The sequence below is a fragment of the Perna viridis genome, chromosome 13 (assembly GCF_037379345.1).
Source record: "Perna viridis isolate PV_CMFRI_1.1 ecotype Kerala chromosome 13, ASM3737934v1, whole genome shotgun sequence".
In the NCBI taxonomy this organism is placed as follows: Eukaryota; Metazoa; Mollusca; class Bivalvia; order Mytilida; family Mytilidae; genus Perna; species Perna viridis.
In genome coordinates, this window is record NC_142457.1 from 6,636,114 (window position 1) to 6,656,361 (window position 20,248).

The 20,248-nt window shown below is 32.1% G+C and overlaps 1 protein-coding gene across 5 annotated transcripts in view; it reads right to left on the reverse strand.

The window, feature by feature from the left end:
* The window catches only part of LOC148599387 (mitogen-activated protein kinase kinase kinase 13-like), a 68,319-nt gene that overhangs the window by 13,359 nt on the left and 34,712 nt on the right, over positions 1-20,248 (reverse strand). For 4 of the 5 annotated variants that reach the window (XM_088557126.1, XM_088557127.1, XM_088557129.1 and 1 more), the window contains 3 exons: positions 18,554-18,792; positions 8,094-8,277; positions 676-867 (listed from right to left, as the gene is read on the reverse strand). In XM_088557126.1, coding sequence (XP_088413252.1) covers positions 676-867; positions 8,094-8,277; positions 18,554-18,792 — 615 coding nt within the window. Of the gene's footprint in view, positions 1-675; positions 868-8,093; positions 8,278-12,163; positions 12,362-18,553; positions 18,793-20,248 lie in introns of those variants that run through there. The other variant, XM_088557131.1, reaches the window with a different exon arrangement.

Sequence of the window (20,248 nt, forward strand, 5' to 3'; positions counted from 1 at the left end):
GTTATTGGTACAGTACATGTAGTGCACTGTGTATGATGCCAAATCCTATTATCAAGGTATGTGATTTAGGAGTAAGATATAGAGTGCAAATAGTTGATAATGAAGGGATTTTTAATGTCCTTGACTACTCTTATGAGCCTCGAACTGACAACTGAAGAAAGTCCCTAGCCTTGAATATTTTATGGAATAAAATATTTCTTTCTTATTGAGCAGACTCAGTTAATACTTCCAAAAAAGAAAAATGCTACTTTTTTCCATATAAATTCTAACAGCGTTCAAATTTTTTTTACAGGAAAGTATTGCACTTACCTCACGGAAGATCTGATTGAGCATGCTCAGAAATAAGCATGAAAAGATCTCTTACAGTGAAAGAAATTATGTTGATGGGACACCTACTTTCATAGTACCCATCAATCCACATATTCACATTCCCAAGGAAATATTAAAATTTCTTTTGCAAATCTAGAAGCTCTGTTGAAAATAAAGATTTCAGAAAGTCTAAGAATGAACAAATTTGACAAATCCCAAAAGTTGGTACACTGTAATAAATGTAACTTCAGTGTGCTACAGTAATAAAAGGATGATTTTTTTCGAACAGCGAACGTAAACATGGCTTAGTGCATGATATTTCATAATTTACAGTATTTTATGAACATTCAAACACAATTCTCTTACTTTGGAGATTTGAGATCCCTGTGTATAATTTTATGACTGTGAAGATAGTTCATCCCACTGGCTATCTGTTTGGACCAGTCCAATATAAGAGCAGGAGGGATTTCCTTGCCATCTTTGAGTATTTCGTACAGTTGACCATAGGGACAGTATTCCATGATAATGCAGTAACATGGTGCCTGGGTACATACACCCCTGAAATATACAGAATTATATTAAAATTAAAATCTAATTAACAGGAAATTAAAAAAGACAAATTTCAAATTATGGGATTTCACTGTACCAATACAGGACACATTGTGAAACCTACAACGAGCAAGCCAATATTCTTTTGTATTGGTAAACAGCTCCACTGAGGTTATGCTTGTGACTTGATATGAACCAACTTTCAACAAAGTTTCTATGATTTTGTTTTTCAGTGTGAAGAAAAATGGACCAATTTAATTGCAGATCAAGGGGAGGGATTCAAGAATTGAACCCTTCTTTCGCCGAAATATTGTACAGCAAGTACATTTTCCAGGGTGTTTATTTGGCATATTTTAGCAGTCAGTCAAAGCATGCCAAAGATTAAATCCCCAAAATACTTCCTCTGGACTTAAATACTTAGTTAACCACTCAGTGCCAAAAATATTTAAATGTTTCTTATTTCATCAAATTTTATACCTGCCAAAATAACCTGCTATAAAGAATTTTGTTATTCATGAGCATAGTGTAAGCAAAATTGGGTAAATGATAGTCTTTTGACCCCTCCTTTTTATAGCTTTCTGAATTAGACCCCTCTCCTTGCAATTAATTTACATGGACATTATGTACCGGTAGTTTCACATTTTGCAGCAAAATACTCTACATTTTTACCTCCAAGTCTATTACTAGTAAAGACCATAATTTTACATAATGGAAAAAAGTCTTGTTATTGGAAACACCTATGCTTAGTATGCTTAGTCCACATTATATTTTATTTAAAAATCATAAAGATTTGTATTTTAACAATAATTCCTATGATAAAACCACCAAGCCCCAATTTACAATGTACCAGCGGTAATCAAGGGTCCAAATTCAGTTTCAAGAGTTGCAGGTCCTGAATTTTTTTAGATTCAAAGCAATGGTCCATTTAAGGAAAAACAAAAGGCCCAAATAAAGTGTACATGAGTTGAAGGTCCACAACCTGAATAAATGAAATTTGGAAGGTCCTAAGATAGATATTGTGGGCCTCAAACCTTGAACCTGTAAACTGACCTCATGGTTATAAGATATTTAATTATGCCAACACAATTTTTATCTACTACAGTAAAAGCAATAGGAGCAGAAAACAGCGATTCATTAGAAATATGTACATGCTATTTAAGGAATGTTAAAAACAGCTGTGGAATGTGTCTAGCATTTACAATATTAAACTAAGGCCAAGAAAGAAGAAATTTTTGTTTCTAGTTTCCATGTATTAAATGCAGGTATACAAGTCAAAATCTTTCATCTTATCATTCAGTGATGAAGATTAGGAACACTGGAAAACTGAGAATTCTCATGGCCATTGACACTAAAATCAATCATATTGAAATTTATGACAATCTCAGATTAAAAAAAGTATTTTGAAAAAAATTATTTTATATTATTTATCAATAAACAACTAGAAATAAGTAAATCTAAAATAGGTCAGAAAATTTAGAGAAGCTGGAAACTTATCAAGCACACTGTCTTGGCCTAATTTGTATTGATTGTCCTAACACTACATAACAAATTAATGTGCATTGTCAAAATTTTTTATTGATTTAAGTTATAAATGGATGCAACAGCTATTTAGATATGTGGGACAATACATGTATTTTATGACAAATTATAAATAATCTATGATATTAAAATGAAAATATTTTCTGGGGTTCTCTATGGACTGAACATGTCTGAATTTGTCTGTACTGTTTTGTAATAGTTTCCTTACTGTTATACAGATCTTGTTCGTGATCCTGTTTCTCAGACCAACACAATCACGGCAAGCAGAAACTTTTAAGAATTTGGGACAAACACTTAAGGCTAAAAACCACTAATTCCACTTCCCATAGGCTTCCATGCTAATTTCACAATATTCAATGGCTTCTCTGGACTTTACCTTAACTTTAACCTGCAGATGACTATATATCAGCATGATTCTACATATGTCAGCTCACAATCCTCAGAATGGCATGTGGGGTTAGCAGACTTGCAGTGCAGTACTGGTCACCGGAAGTGAAGGGTCTATAAATAGCATGGGAAATCCCAGTGTTTTCACAAGATAGGGGTATATTTAAAAATCATTATGGAGATTAGGCTTCACATCACAAGAAGCAAACTGCACCTATAAAATGTACAGAAATGTTTTTCCTTTCAGAAACTGTTTAAATTTTTTAAATAAGATGAGAACTTTTTTCACAGCACTATGAGGAACAGGGGTAATTTCTGCGTAGGACTATTTTTGCGTACATTCCAAATGCTCATTGGTTGAATTGGTGGTCTGTAACCTAAAGAGTCACTTTTTGTCTTAGAAAAAATAAATAACTATACAGGTATCTTCCTACACACATACTGAATGCATTTGCAAAGTTTCAGTGAAATGTGACAAGCACTTTTTTAAATATTTGATTTTTAAATATAGGGTAACCAAGTTGTGCGAGCAAAAAAGTGAAAATATTCTACCATACTGAAATGCATTAAATATTTGCAAAGAACTTTTTCTGACTTTTCAAATAAAAAATATCAATCACAACTTGTTTTTTAACAATATCAATGAAGAAATAGTTTTAAAAGTAATCATTTTCTGAAAAATTGGTCTATTTTTAAAAATTTATTTCTGACATGCCTCCCCCTTTTTCTTGATCACATGTCAAAAATCCTAAATCTTTAAATTTTCACAAAAGGTGATATATTTGGCTTTAAATTTGTAAATACAGTGTATTCACATTAAAACATGACCAGTAAAGGGCACCTAAAGCAAAAAAAGTGCTCAATAATGGATTTTCCATGTTGCCATAGGGGAATGCTTATATGGCCTTAACCGCAGTAATGAAAGTGAGTTTTTCCTCATTTCTAACCTAATTTTTGCTCAAATCTACACAAAACTTGATTTCAAGTGCTTATTACTACCATATTTAGGTAAATATAGCCCTCAAAGTTTAATATTTGATATTTTTACTAAATTTTCTACACTTTTTACAAGATAGGACATAAAAATCAGCCAAAAAGACCAATTTTCCATAATTTGGACCTATAACTTAAAAAAATGCATATTTTGAAGGATTTTTTTGTGTATTCCTCTCATGGCAAAGTTAACAAGATCTTCAAGTAGTTTAAAGCTATTTCAAGAAACTTTTCATTTTGCCATGGCTTCAGCTTAAGGCTAAAAACCACTAATTCCACTTCCCATAGGCTTCCATGCTAATTTCACAATATTCAATGGCTTCTCTGGACTTTACCTTAACTTTAACCTGCAGATGACTATATATCAGCATGATTCTACATATGTCAGCTCACAATCCTCAGAATGGCATGTGGGGTTAGCAGACTTGCAGTGCAGTACTGGTCACCGGAAGTGAAGGGTCTATAAATAGCATGGGAAATCCCAGTGTTTTCACAAGATAGGGGTATATTTAAAAATCATTATGGAGATTAGGCTTCACATCACAAGAAGCAAAATGCACCTATAAAATGTACAAAAATGTTTTTCCTTTCAGAAACTGTTTAAATTTTTTAAATAAGATGAGAACTTTTTTCACAGCACTATGAGGAACAGGGGTAATTTCTGCGTAGGACTATTTTTGCGTACGTTCCAAATGCTCATTGGTTGAATTGGTGGTCTGTAACCTTAAGTTCAAGAATATGTCACAAAAACATATACTTCAGGATTTATGACAATAATAAAAACTTATGGTATTTTACTTTCATACATAAATGCTCCACCCTCACAGCATGCTTATATAACTGCAATAATTTTTCCTTCATTGTTTTCATTAAAGCAGGTTTTTTTATTATATGTGTTATATTTGTTAAAAAGTGATTGTTTTCATCAACCCTTAACTATTAAAATTCATAAATTATACTCTCCCAAGCATTAAACATGGAGTTGCATAAAACCCGTACAGGAAGTTAATATTTGACAACAACCAAAATAGCTTAAAATGTATGTGTAGTCCATAATATGATGAAGGTAAGACCTTTTAACGCTCCCGAAGAAACATTAATAAAAACAAATTTTTTGTCAGCTCTTATTTGATATGTTATACCTTCAAGTATGGTAAATTTTGTAATGATATATATTTGCCCTAAAGCATTATACTAATTGTCATGGTCTGATATGTCTATTGGCCGAAATGTCCGGCATTCATAAAGAATTATTGGTTTTCCTGGACCGAAATGTCTTTGGGTCAAATTCTCCGGTACTGGTTAACATTATGGTTCTTAAAATTTGCGAAATGTCTTACAAGATTTCTTTTATTGTATTTAGTTTCGCTGCATTCTGTTTGATTTAGTATAGTTTAATTATGCTTTTATTACGATTTGATTCATTTTATCGAATTGTTTCATTTCAATTCTTTCTTTTATCGATTATTTTTGTTTTGTTTTCGTTCATTTTCGTTTCACAATTTTTATGACCAAAGAATTATGGGTAATATTAATGACGTAATTTTCGTAAACATCCGGAAGCCATACTGCAGACTATAAGGCCAACCCTATCTTGGAAAAACTATGATTCGATTTGTATTTAATTATCGAAACTAGCAAATATTTTCTGAGACTGGTTTGGCGTTCAACTGCAAATACACAAGTATATGCAAATGAAGCTGCCATTATGCTGTTTTTCAGCTCCTGAAAATGCAGGTACAAACCGTATATTGATGGTTTTTCTTGCCATAAGTATACAGAACCAAGTTGATAATACAACCATAAACGCTCCCGAAAGGGAGCGTATAAAGTTATATACCAAACTTTTAATGAATTCATTATTAAGAGGTAACTGCTATGAAATTCTGATGGGGAATGGAATGACAGATGGACAGACAGTGAGTTGGACAAAGAATGTCAAATTCACTACACACTTGTTGAGTGGCAGTGTACAGAGGATTCCTATACGTCAGCAGAGGATTTTGGTGTGGAAAAGTAGTTAATTATGTTCCACTAATTTCCCTTTGACAAGTAGAAAAACTTTCAGAAAATATTTGTTTCATTCTGTAAACAGAATTCAATTGTGGTCAAGTTAATTTTCATTAGGTCTTTTCCTGTAGAAACCAAAAATTGAAAAAAAAATCTTAGAAGTTCTTAGAACACTAATAAATTGTCTTAATTGCTTACAAATATGCATTCTAGGAGAGTTGACATGCCCATCTGTTATAAACCTAGATCTCTTCACTGTACTAATTACCAATTATAATTACATAAGATAGTCATTCCCCAAGAATCAAACTTTCTGTGCTTCATTTATCCTGCATAACTTATTTCAGAATTGTTCTTGTTTTTATGTGTTAAACAAAGATAGTTAGAGACAGATGTTAAAATATTACATCATGAATGAATTAAAAAGACACCACAAATATTGCAGGTATTCTAATGGTAATGACAGTTAATTACTCAGTCATACTTGTAGATGTGGAATTTTCAGTAGGAATAGTTAGACTTAGAGTACCTACAATATGTTTTTTAATCCTTCCTGAAATTAAATTTGATAAATTCAGGCTTTAAGTTTCATAAAAAAGTTCTAGTATGAAAAAATCCTAAAATCTCCAATGTAAAGAAATCATCATATTTTGTAAATTTTGTCTGCGTGTAATATTTATGTAAAGATGGGGACAAAACCCTTTAGATGTGAACTCATATACCTCTTAAAAGTTCACCAAGGAGGACAGACATTTCAGGAATCTGTTAAGTATTTCCAAATGGTGTACCTACAGAAGGCTTTTCCCTTGAACATCCAAGCTTTTATAGCTATTAGGAAATCAGTAAAATAATAGGGCATACCCTGCCATCTAATAATGAAAAAAGGGGGATGGCAAAATGTTCCAAATGGCCTACTTTGTAAACCACATTTTAGATTTTGCCATAAATTAAACTTAACCTGTATTTTATGGTGCTAAATAACTGTGCAAAGTTTAAAAAAAAAAATCAATGATCCATCTGGAAACTGTCGAGGGACAGACAGACGGACGTGCACGCAACTTTCACATAATACCTAACCACTTTGTGCATTGGGGTATAAAAAAAATGGAAGACCTATCCGAACAATAACATGTTAAGGCAGACAGATATACAGATGGGTCCAAAAAATTACACACCCACAACTTGTGCTATGTTATAACATTTAATATATAACCATACATGTACTGACCTTTTTATATACATGAAGCAACAGTTTTATAAAAGGACTGAAAGCAATTGTTTACAAAAAAAATTGCCCATCATCAGCATGTCTAAAGCTTTTAAGCCAGTATTAATGAGAAAAATGGATGTCGCCACATAAGAGCCTGATTGACGTCAGAACATCAAAGGATGTGGGAGGATAAGGATGAAAGAAGCCTCAATGTTTTGCTTACTTAAGGAGATATTGCATCATCTTTAATATCTTTTCAATAGCTTGAATGCAACTAATGAAATCCAATACATTTCTTATCTAAGTTCTGGAATAGGAATTTGAAAGGTTTTGCTGAACTTCAGAATAATTAAAGAAGTTTACCTTTTATGCTACTATATCTAGGATGGCATTTTTTCTCAGATTGTAATTATGTTCCCCATCCTATTTTAAATCAAATAGAATTTTCTATGTTGTATACAGCAAATAATTATTCTCATAATTTTCTAATGAATTTGAAAAAAAAACCTTAATTACTTTTAACTGTAACCAAGCACATTTTCAGTGAAATAATTATGAAAAAAAAAACAATATTCACTTTCAATTGAAATTAACACTATAAATATATCACTATATTCAATATTAAATAGGTTCATCGTACTTTGTACAGGAATAAATTGACATTGTAAGTACAAATTACTGTCTCAGGCTCTTAAGGCATAGATTGTCCCCCCTTTTTCGGCTACAACCACTATTTCTGTCTATAACGCTTACATTGATTAAAATAATATTTTTGTCAGATCTTGGCCCATTATTTAAAGTATTATACAGCAAGGCCCATATATTTAAAACACAACTCTATCAGGCAATAGGTGAAATATTTTCTTGACATTTCTATAAAGATTTGAACTAAAAAAATGTTATTTAAGGACATATATCTGGGTCCAGTTTCATAAAAAAAAACACACAAATTAAGATTTCCCTATAATCCATGATTTTTTTCACAAATCCTCAATTTCAAGTGATTTTTTATTGGCCACCATTTAAGTTGAGGAAGGAATTGAGGAAAATCTTAATTTGAGTATTTTATCAAACCAGGTCCTGAGCCTGACCATACCTAAATGAAATGATATTGGGATGATTAAGTTTTCTGAGATTTTTTATATCTGTCTCATGGACATCCCTGACTTTTTTCACAGCAACCTCTTCACCATTGAGACGACCGAGGAAGACAGCTCCCTGGGCTCCACTGCCCAGCCACTGAAGATCTGTAATGTTCTCAAATGGGATCTCCCAATCATCTGAAATATAAAAGCACTCAGAAATTATTTCCTTTTCCAATGCAGTCAGTATAGTTTGGCTTTAAACCTTTGACCTTAATTAAAGGTGTTCTTCAATGGAAATGAAAAACTGCATCAAAAATTGAAATGGTGTCTCATGTGTTATGTATAAATGTTCAAAAAAATTTTACTCTGCCAACTGCTATCTTTTTTTAAAAAATTATACTTTTCGTTTTGTTTTACCTTAAAAATCATAACTTTTTAGATGCAAACATTGGGAAAGTACTTGATTCCAAGTCATGCTTAATGCAAGGCAGTAAAAACAAGACCATGGTATTTGAAAATATTTTTATGTTTGACTTATTTTTTAGTTTTTAAAGCTCAAAGGCTTTGATATTGATGGGAAGATAAAAAATTAATTGGGTTCTTAATTCCTTGTCAACATTAAAAAAAATTACAGGTTCAATACCTCTTTTCATCCTCACTTTTTACCCATTACCAATTTCAAATAGATTAGACAAACAGTTTCCAAAGTTTAGCTGATGAAAATTATACAAAATTAACACACTAAAGTGTAGAAAGGAAGTAAATGCACAACATTGATATCACCCCTCTACACAAACACACATCCAGTACAACCTACATGTATCATGACCCTTTACACCAAATTCAAATTAATCCCATAATTTGGCATAACATGGGTGAAACCTCCACAAGATAGTGGCACTAATTTTCTGACTAGTATTGTAATGACCCTGGACAAAACGGTTCATATTTCTGACATGTACAGGTTCCACATGTACAATTTTATTTTGGACAACTGAAATTGAAAGTTACTTTCCCATTTGGCAAAAAGAATTAAAAAAAAAGGTTTCACATATGGTAAAGGGTTTTAAAGACATAAATAAAGAAAATTCGGACATAATTATGGACAGACAGTAATAAAAGATTTTGCACCATCAGCCATTAATAGTGCATTACAATCGGCTATTATCTAAGTACTGGTAACTTTATTTCTTGATGGTGGAGATAAATGCAAACTGGTAACCTATTTATAGAATCAATAAAATCGAACACTCCATCACATGACTTGCATGCGGCAACAGATGTTCAATAGTAAACACATGTTTTACAACAATTTAAATTTCTACAAAAGGTTTTGGCCCATTTATAATCAATTATGTTTAGCTCAATGACATGATCGAAATAAGGTAGAGAAAAGGAAAATATTTTGAATGGACAAACCGAGGCTGGATCACATTATTGAACCTCAATCTAGTCAAGGTTACGCCTTTAAATGTGATCTTTATGCCAATATTAACAACAATATAAAGTTTATAACCATACAACCTGTTACCAGAGAAATATAAATGAGGGAATTTTCAGGCTTTTCAACTTGTATGGTGCAGAAAGTTACACATGTTCATAGCAGATAAAATAATATTATATTTTAGTGGGTTAAATCAACTTTAATAATAGGACTCCTGCAAAGTCAGATCTTGGCTGGACCGAAAATAAAGACCTTTTCATTCTACTTTACTTCAATATGAGTTATTGCCTTGCCTTTATACTTTAATTTGGTAGGGCAGTACTGTGAAAGTACTTTAATACGTGGATACCAATTTTCAAGGATAAGGGAAGAAACACAACTTTGTGGATTCTTGAATTCTTTATTTTGAGGTTTTCAGTATACACATCAATGGGATTCTCCTTTTCGTTGGAACCAATTTTCCCACAAAAACCATGAAAAATTGGTACTCTATGAAAAAAAAGTACTTTCACAGTAAGATAAAAGCTCCAAGTATTGAACAATGTGCTGCACAAAAGTAACAGGTAAATAATTCTTTTAAGATCATCTGAGGGTAGCACATAATACCTCACGTCTGAAGGTAGCACATAATAACTCACATCTGAGGGTAGCACATAATACCTCACCACTTTATTTGGTAGGTAAAAAAAATAAATGATTACTTTAAATATCTAAAAAATGTCTAATATTTCAATATTGCAGCCAATTTTCATCTAGCACCAACTGCCTCTTTCCCGAAGTCATCCAAATAAAGGATGTTTAGTTAACATAGTAAGTCATCAGACAACACAGGCAAATGAAATACATTTAAGTATCCTGCCAAATTTGGTATGAAATAAATGAGTTTGTTTACAAATACTAACACAATAGTTCTGATATTCATTAATCACTTATGATAGTATCTTCTTTGGTTTTGTAATTTATATTTAAGCTTTAATTAGACTTTCAATTATTTCTTCTAATGTTACTCAATACTTCTCTGTCTAAGATTCGGTCAAAATGTATGTGTAAGGTGTGCTACAAGGATGAATATGTTTGAGACAAAAAAGACCATTTAGAATCATGATGTGCCACCCATTGCCTGATTCTTACACAAATGGTATTAACCAACAGTTTAATGTTTTCAATAATTCCCACTTTAATGCACTATATCTGGACATAATATAATCTTGAACTTTGTGATCTTCCACACACAATACAATGAGAATACTATTCAAAACAGCAATCCATATTGTATGATTAATTGTCATAATTAATCCAAATAGTTAATGCCTCCATACTTTTAAGTTATTAGAATCTATCAACCACATTAAATATAGTAATTTTCACCCATTGTCCTATTGACTTATTAATCAAAAATAATAAGAGCTACATTTTATATTTCAGTCCTAAGACTGTTGAATTATTTTCTCTTTAACTGCACATATATGTATTCATTTTTAAGTTAAATGTATAAACTTTTTGTATAGACCACTCCAACATTATATTAAGTTGTATTACAAGCATTTCAAAAATTAAATTAAAATTCTTGGCAGGTAGCAGCTTGATACCACCTCAGAAGTCTCACTCTGAACTATTAGGACAAGTATGGACACACCATTCAAGCTTGGTACAGCTCAGAATTGTGATTGTCATTATATATTAAACACAGATTTAAAGAATTCAATAAGAATCTAATAGGCCCTTCTAAATGCATGGTTCCAATTACAATTCCCCATCCTGTGGGCGTAAGCACTGTCTAGTACAATATCAAAGAGATCCATTTACTTTTACTTAAGTTATTATCTGGACATCAATACAATGGTTACTTCTGGCCCCTAATTCCCAACTGGATCAATTAACTATCCTAAGAATCCAGCCTTCCATCAGTAGTATGGTACCTTGTAGTACAGATCTACAGGTTATTGTCCTATATAATGGAATTGCCTATTTCCGGTCTTTTTTGGCTCCCACAATCCAAAAAATCATCACAACCCCCAAAAAAAAATCATACACAGCTTTCATTTTGTGATATGGCACATCATGGTAAAATTTTAAAAAGACCTATACTTTAATACTGAAGTATTTGTATATAATGGAATGTGTGTTTTTATATGATTACTTAAAAATTTGAAGTGATATTATCATATCTTGTTGTCACTGTTTTGATTGTCTTCCTTGTCTTTGTCATCATTGTCATCTATAAAATATCTTGCTAAAGGTCATCTTGCTAAAGGTCATCTTGCATTTCTACCCTTATTAATGCACAAACATTAAATATTCTATTTTTCTAGACAATAATTTGTCAAGACCATCAACATTATGTCAGGCAGTAACCACAAAGTTACTCTTCTTGTGATGTCATCATGTCATCATGTCCAAGTCTGTATCATTACTAAAATGAGTTCAACCCACCTTATCACAATATAAATGGTAAATTGACATAAAAATATCACAACAAAATTTGTAATAAGTTTGTTGTACTTTATCAGACCAATTAAAATCATCCTCTAAGCAAAATTGTTAACATAGGCTTTTGTCTATGGTATGATTAACGCCCTTTTCACTGTACAATGACATATGTTTACCAAAATCAGCTGATTAAACAGACAAACCTACCCCTCAAAACATCTCCACATAAATAACAACAAATCTGTTTCCACAACCGTATCCTCCCCATTATGTGAATTTCATAAATCCATTCATTAAGATTTCACAAAATCTACAAAATCTTGAAAATTTAGTCAAAATCATAATTTTCCATTAAATGTCAAAATCCCATTGCTGACGTCAACGCAAGAAAATATGGCCGTCAAGTTTTCAAGTTTATGTTGTAACAGATTGTGGAAGTCGTGACTTAAAAGCTCCATTTTCATATTGATTTTTTATTTCAATATTAACTGTCGTATTTCAAGTTGATGGTGACCTCCCCTTGGGGTGCAAAAGTATTACAAGTATTGAAATATAGTCAATTGGCCTACAATATTATACAAAAAAGTAATAAAGACATCAATAGATTTGGGACTTCACAAACAAATTAAAGGACTAAAAACATTTGTGATCTAAATAAATTGCCTGTAAATTACATAATGTTTCAAAAAAGTTGCACATGTTCAATTAACCCTTTTAACACATTATTTCACAAAGGAATAATGTCAACTTTTTCAAAGTATAAATTTATCCAGCATACAAGATTAAAGTAACAAAGGAGTTTAACAAATTGTTGCATTTTTCCTTGATTCATTTGCCTGATTCTTTGTTAAACCTATACTTAGTTGCCTGATACTTAGTCAAACCTATATGCAGTTGATTCATGTAATGATTGAACTTCAAAGGACCAAAGTGGTTAATCTCATATCTTTAAGTTTTTCAGCTATTAACTGGACACTTTGATACAGTCAAGGGTAACATAAAGCCTTTATCCCCAATATTTGTTGCAAAATCCATTGGCCAGGGGTCTATATAAGGACAAACCAAACAAAATACAACAAAATGCTAATTTTCAATTCCAAATAATTCTGATTTTTGGAACCTGCAGGATTTGAGGAAAAAACTGCAATAGAAATTAACTGAAACAATGGTATGGAACATAACATGTAAGTGCCTTATTAATCATGGACAATACATTGGTTGTAAATAGCACCAATTACTGTTTCTCATAGAAAGGTAGAACAACTTGAAAACCACATTGTAAACATGTACACCCCAACATGTGCAGAAAGGTAATATCCAACAGCAATCTAAATGGCTTACAATATATTCCCTATCTATATAAAGCCACAAACCTAATTTAAAATTAATCCATCTAATGGGAGCTGAGATAAATGCAATGGAGTTCAGACAGTGGGACTGATAAGGTGATTCTAATACACCATCCACTAGTTGAGTAGGGATGTAAACTCTGAGTACTTCCCAAACCACAATCACAACTGCCAATATCAGAAAAGGAGAAGAACCACAACCATGTTGTTTTTTTTAATTCTAATTTGAATTCTCAACATGCAGCATTGTTCTGTCTATGCAGGCAAACGACGAGGAGACTGATATCCTCCTTTGGAAAGCTATTTATGCAATTTCTGTATCAATACCAGAGGAAATTACAACTTTGTTTGATATGATCGACAAAAATAGTTTCCGACACAAAAATCAATATTAAAACCTTTGTGCGTAGACATATCATTCCGTTCAATACAAATTAACTGCCATCAAGCTCTAGGATAGATTAGGTTTGTCCGAATATGTGAAAGTGAAATTTAGAAAGGAAATACATATAGATATTAATTTAACTGTTGGAAAATACAGGTTGATCTTGTTAGTTAAAGACGTGGGTTCGGTAAGGCCCTATTTTGGCCCCAGTATTCAATGTTTTTGAAAGATTTACTTTTATCTATAGTAGTTAGTTTATTTGAAAGGATATTGGTTGTAGTAAATACATTTCAGTCGATTTTGGAGATATGAATGCTTTCGACCTAATTGCGGTCAAAATTAACACATATTAGTGAAATCTTCAATTGTGTTGCATCTTTGAACCATTTTTCGATGGTTTTTGCCTAAAACGGGAGTGGCCACATCCGTGTTTATCCAAAATATTGACATATATGTTGTATCTTACAATACTACACAATATATATAAAGATCAAGAATGAACACACATGCAGCCACATTTGTTTTCACAAAAACTGTCAAAAATAGAGATTTTATGGATTTTACATCATTTAGGCAATTTTGTTGGTGCTACAATGATGAGATGCTTTTCTATTTTGGCCTAAATCATATCAAACTAGCTAATGTAAACACTTGTGTTTACAAAAACAATAAAAATCTTTATTTTGAACAATTTCAAATTTCAAGGCCAAAATTGGCCATTACCAAACCTTCTCCTTTTCCATATAGTCTGTTAAAAAGGAAGTAATAAATAGGATACAGAGACTTGTACTCCGCAAATGTGGGATGTAGCTCTGGTACAAGTTTAAAAGTAAACATAAAAGAGTTTCCTACACATAGTCATATTGCCCAAGAATGAAGTCCGAGGTCCATATAATCTAACAGGTCTAATTGTTGAAGCATTAAGAACTGGTACAAGCTCATATAAAATTCAGACACTGCCCATGCTGGAGGTGATTCATTGTAGAAAAACCCACTGAACAAATGATGCTTTATTGGTCTACATCTATATCTGCTATATTTTTAATTAACAACAGTACTTTCTATATTCAGATTGGTATTTCTTAGGAAACCTTCCATTCTTATCCCACTAAAAACAACAAAATCAAGAATGATAACTCTTGCAAAATGCTAATTTCATACAAGATCTATACAATTGAAATCTCAAAAGTGCAACAACCACATGCAAAACTATGACTGTTAATGTGGTCTGTAACTGTTTCTGAATAAGAAATAAAAGTTAATTCTATAGGTTTTCTAACATGCAAGAATCACCTCCAGTCTGATTTTCATAAAGACTGCTACTTAAATAACCTAAGGGCCATAACTCATGTGGTATTCATCAAATCATAATTAAAGTGTTGTATCATGCAGTCATTCTGATACATGGAACAGTTTTCAAGATGGTCTGAGGCACTGACACTCAAAAGGAATTGAGAGGTTCCTTTTAATTTTAAAATAAGCCAGAGTGTATTTATTTTTGTCAGACATTTTTCAACTCACCAGGTTATATTGCATTCAAAAATTGTTGCAATAATAAGAAATAACTATGGTATTTATATCTTCAAATGCAATTTTTAATACTCCTGGATAGTGATATTTATCATTTTAACCAGCTTACTGGAGGCAATGATAAAAACTTTGAAATCCACATTACCATATTTCATTTTAAAGAAAAGGAAACTAATCCTATTCCTTTGAATAATTAATTAACAAATCGTACTCCCCAATCTCTCATTAGGGTGATAATCCCCAGTGAATGTTTTGTAAATGACTCCTCTCAAAATACTCTATTTTGTTTGCAGATTAAATCTCATGACTTTGGTTTCATGGGGCATGATATATAACATCTTTGCATGTTGAAGTCTATTGGGCCACAGCAGCCATAGTTCAAGCTGAAGAAGTTGGTCATTGATCAATATACTTTTAATGAATACCTGATACCAAATTCCTTTCATTATCCTTCCATATTAATGTTTGGCTAAAATATTATCCCTCAATCATACTGTTACTTGATCACATTTATTTATGAAACTTGGGATCTGAAAGACCAAACATGCTAATTATTTAGCATCAAATTGACTAATTTTATCTTCATCGATTTTTCAACAAATTATACCACGGCAACCATCACAAGAATTAATGATATATGATCACAGTGCCATTATTGTTTACGAGTCCATTTTTCCGTGAAATGTCACTCAATATCAAACCATGATATGAAAATTAGGGGAAATAGTAGCAGAGTTAATCTGACCTAATGACTTCTCAATTCATGGTTCAGGTATCACTTTTTGCTTCATATCATAAGTTTCTGCATCATGAAAAATACACTATTCTTGAGGTTTTTTTTTATCCTAAATTAAAAAAATCCATTTTAACAAAATTCATCTAACCAATTCGTTATCTGGGTAATGCTGCCCCCTCTAACAAAGTCTTCCCCTAAAAAACCAATTAGCCACACCTTGATAACCATACAGTTATAATATCTGGACAACCTCCTGCCAATCATTCCCTCTCCTCAATGTCTACCCCTCAATATACAAGATTAAAAAATCTCTGATGATCATAGAGCTATGAAGCCAATTCAGTTAATCTACTGTTCCACAGACCCCTCCCGCTAGTCTAGTTCTCCAAAGAGCTCCATCAACACAACCTTACAATATAATTTGTATGTCTTTATGGAAGTGGGAGGTACTAACCCCTTCTGCAAGTCCTCTGAACAGTTCCCTAATTATACAATATTATAAGGTCAATCAGCCGCAGCTTCAATTAATCAGCTATAATGCCTATGCAGTTAACCTGTAATGTTATATATCCAGTCCCACTCCCTCTAAATAACTCCTTCAATAAACAGGATTCTAGGGTCAATCAGCCACAACTTGGTGTCATATGCCCCTCCTGCTAGTCCACTGAGCAGTTCCCTCAATATGCAAGATTCTAGGGGCAAACATATGACTATAAAGCCCATGCAATTTCTTGTTCTATGCCCCATCCAACTCCCTCTAAATAATTCCCTCAATATACATGATTCTGGAGCCAATCAGCCACAGCTTGATAATTATACAGCTATAAAAACCCATAGCATCTCCATAATGACCACTTATACTTTCAATAAACCCTGGAAAACCACCTGCTGTCAAGGGATTATTGTTTGGCTGTGTGACCTTTGACTGACCTTGGCTATAATTGGAATGAACAACACAAATTTTCCCTAGAAATGGAAATGGAAATAAATGCAATTTTATAGCCTTATTAGGATAATGTACCAGTAATATCAAGTCACAGTTTTAATTGTCTACCAACTGAATCACTCACCTGTAACTCATGTTTTTGCCTTATGATTATTTAATGTCAGAAATAAAATGATTTATACATATAGTTGACAAATCAGGATACTCAACATGATTTTTAATGTTGTGACACCCTGATAATGCTGATTACCAAATTTGATTACAATCCAATGAGTGGAGTCTAAGGAGAAGAATGGAATGGTTAACAATAACATTAATGACAGATTAAGACAGACACATGAGCTCACATTAACCTTTAGTCCAGGTGACAAATGTCTTATTCTACATTATTTTTAAAATTTCAAATGTATGAAAATGATGTGAATAGACCACCTAAAAAAATTCCAAATATAGTAACATACAAATAAAGTTTACATTAAAAAATTGTTAATGCCATATATGTAAAAAATGTTCATGCTAAGTGAACTCCTGTGAAACTTGTTTAAACTCCATATTGACCTGCAGGTCACAAAATATCGCAAGGGTGAAATTTGACGTAATTTATGACATCACAATACTTTGATCTATTATGACATCATAAGTTACGCTTAATTTTACACTACGATTTTTTGTGAAAAGAACAACAGAACAATCAAGTAGAAGAGTTATTTCACAGCTTAATGTCATAAATGTAGTAAATGGGATAATTTAACATTAGATCCCAGACAAAATGCCAGACAGCTATAAAGAAGAAAATTTCCATCAATACTCTCCCATAAATAAATTTCCTCCCTAATGGCAAGCTTTCTATACATCACTTCCTATTAGTCTTTATAAGTCTTGAAACAATATAATGCCAATATTGTAAGGACTACCAGCTTTAGTATAAAGGTCCTTACTCCAAAAATAAATCTAGTACAGATTCATGTAAGAGTCAGGCAAGTCTACTGTAAAGAGAAACTTCTTACAATACATGAAGAAGTTTCCATCGAAATTTAAAGTACCTTTGTGGGGAAAGTGGCATGTAAATAATTAATTTTATTTAACATGTGTTTTAAGAAAAAGCAGAATGTTAGAACTTAAAATACTAGCTACACCAGCAACAGGAAAATCATTATTAATTCTTGTACCTCAAGAGAGTCCAATTTATGTTAGCAATATCAGCTTGCCTTTTTTTTTCACAAATTACCATATAGCCTTTACAATAATGATAGTCCCTAACAATGTTCAAATTTACAACTTTGAATTAACATCAAATATCAATTTTATCAAGTTTTTTTAATTGAAATTTCAACTTGCCTTCACAAATTAATTCTGAATTTCAGTAAAGTTACGCAATGAATAATTTTTATGCCATTAACTATCTGACAATGAATACAGAATAATTTATTCTGTGATTCCTAGGAGAAAACTTAAATTGGTAGAAAATGTTTCTAATTACAAACTCCTGTTAATATTTAGAGAGTTCAAAGTACATGTACTTTTTTTAAAAAAGAAACAAAAACACTTCCAATTTCACATAGGCAGAAAGCAGTTCACTTTCAAAGCAGGGGTAAAAACAAACCCATCACATTGTACATACTCTCAGAATTCTTTTTTCGCCCCTCCTCACCTTCATTTTTTAATTCATTAACTGCTGCCTTTCCTATGATTGTCCAAACTGGTCGTAAACATCCAAGAAGTCCTTCAAAGAACCCTCGTTCCGACACACCATCTCGGTAGGTTACATCATCTTGGTGGGCGTTGGTTGTGGCGGGGGCTGAATGAGGTACGGTGGGAGATGGTGATGAAGATGACGATGATTTTTCTGTTAAACTGAGCTGGTCGATGTCATGCTCCAAATAGAGCATGCTGAAATAAAGCAAAAAAATACTTTTAATTATTAACATATAGAGCATTCAAGCAGGAACTTTAAACTTCCTTTATTGACCAATCATCAAATGATTTTCTACCACTGCCTTAAATCAGATGATCAGAGTTTCAATAAATGCATACTAACAATGCTCAAGAAGCTCACAAAAGTGATGCTAAAAATGTCATATAATCTTCTTAGAGAAACGTGATACAACATATTTCTTCTATGATAATTTAAAGTTTTCATTAGGAGAAATATGATTTTTTTTTACCAACAAGTCACAAAGAATGCACAAAAATTGTCAATAGAAAGAAATATATTTAAAAACAGTTGTGGATTCCATAAAAAGTTGGAATGTGATGTCAAATTCAAATTGAATTAATTTCAATAACAAGAATGGTGGTCCTACATAAAACAACTTTTTTCATTCTATTACATGTTAAATACTGCTTTGAATTTGAGTGTCAAGTCTCTGTAAGAATCAGGCAGTGGGTGAAACATGGTATGAAAAAAACCCATTATTTTAAAAGTTTATTTGACTACTGTGAAGGTACTATTTTTCGTGGAGTACCAATTTTCATGGTTTTCGTGAGTAGGCCAAACCACTAAATTTAGTTTCCAACGAAAAGGAGATATCAATTGATGTGTATAATGAAAACTACAAAACCACAAATTCAAGAATTGATGAACTTGTGTTTCTTCCCTAATCCACGAAAATTGGTATCCACGAATTAAAGAACTTTCACAGTATTTGCACAATCAGATCTGTGAAAAACAAATTTCCATATCACTTCTGTAAACTGAGTTATGATTTTATTGAAACACACTGAAAATGAACACTTCAAGGGCAGATAACTCTGTCAAAAACCTTATTTTTCTAACATTCTATTGACAAATTTCTGAGCAAATCCAGCAATTTTGAGATCAAATAATGGTCTTTTTAAATAGAGAAAGTACTCTTGGGTGAAATCATATGTGTCAGATCAGTGGATTTTTGACATGCATGTTTCTGATTGTTCCCATTTTGCCTCATTCTTACAAACACATACACTTATCTATTTGTATGTCTGGGTCATAATTAAATTAAAACAAGACACTTGACAAATAACAATGACAATTCTTTCTAAAGTTTTTTAATCAAATTTCTTTAAATTAACGACATTGTCAGAACAAAAATCAATTCATAACCCATTTATTGGATATTCTGCAACTGAATCAACATTTTTTTTCAAAAGCCACACCATGCCTTTAAGTAAAGCACAAGGATGCTTTCATTCAGGATTATTTGACCACCCACCAGCTCTACAATCAAGAAGACTTGTGAAAAGAAAAAGACTAAAATAACCCATATCTAAATGATATTGCTACAATTTTACACTTAGATAAAGTCTTGATTAGGGATGATATTGATGTTTTTGATGACGGCAGTAAAACCTGCAGAAGATAGGGTTT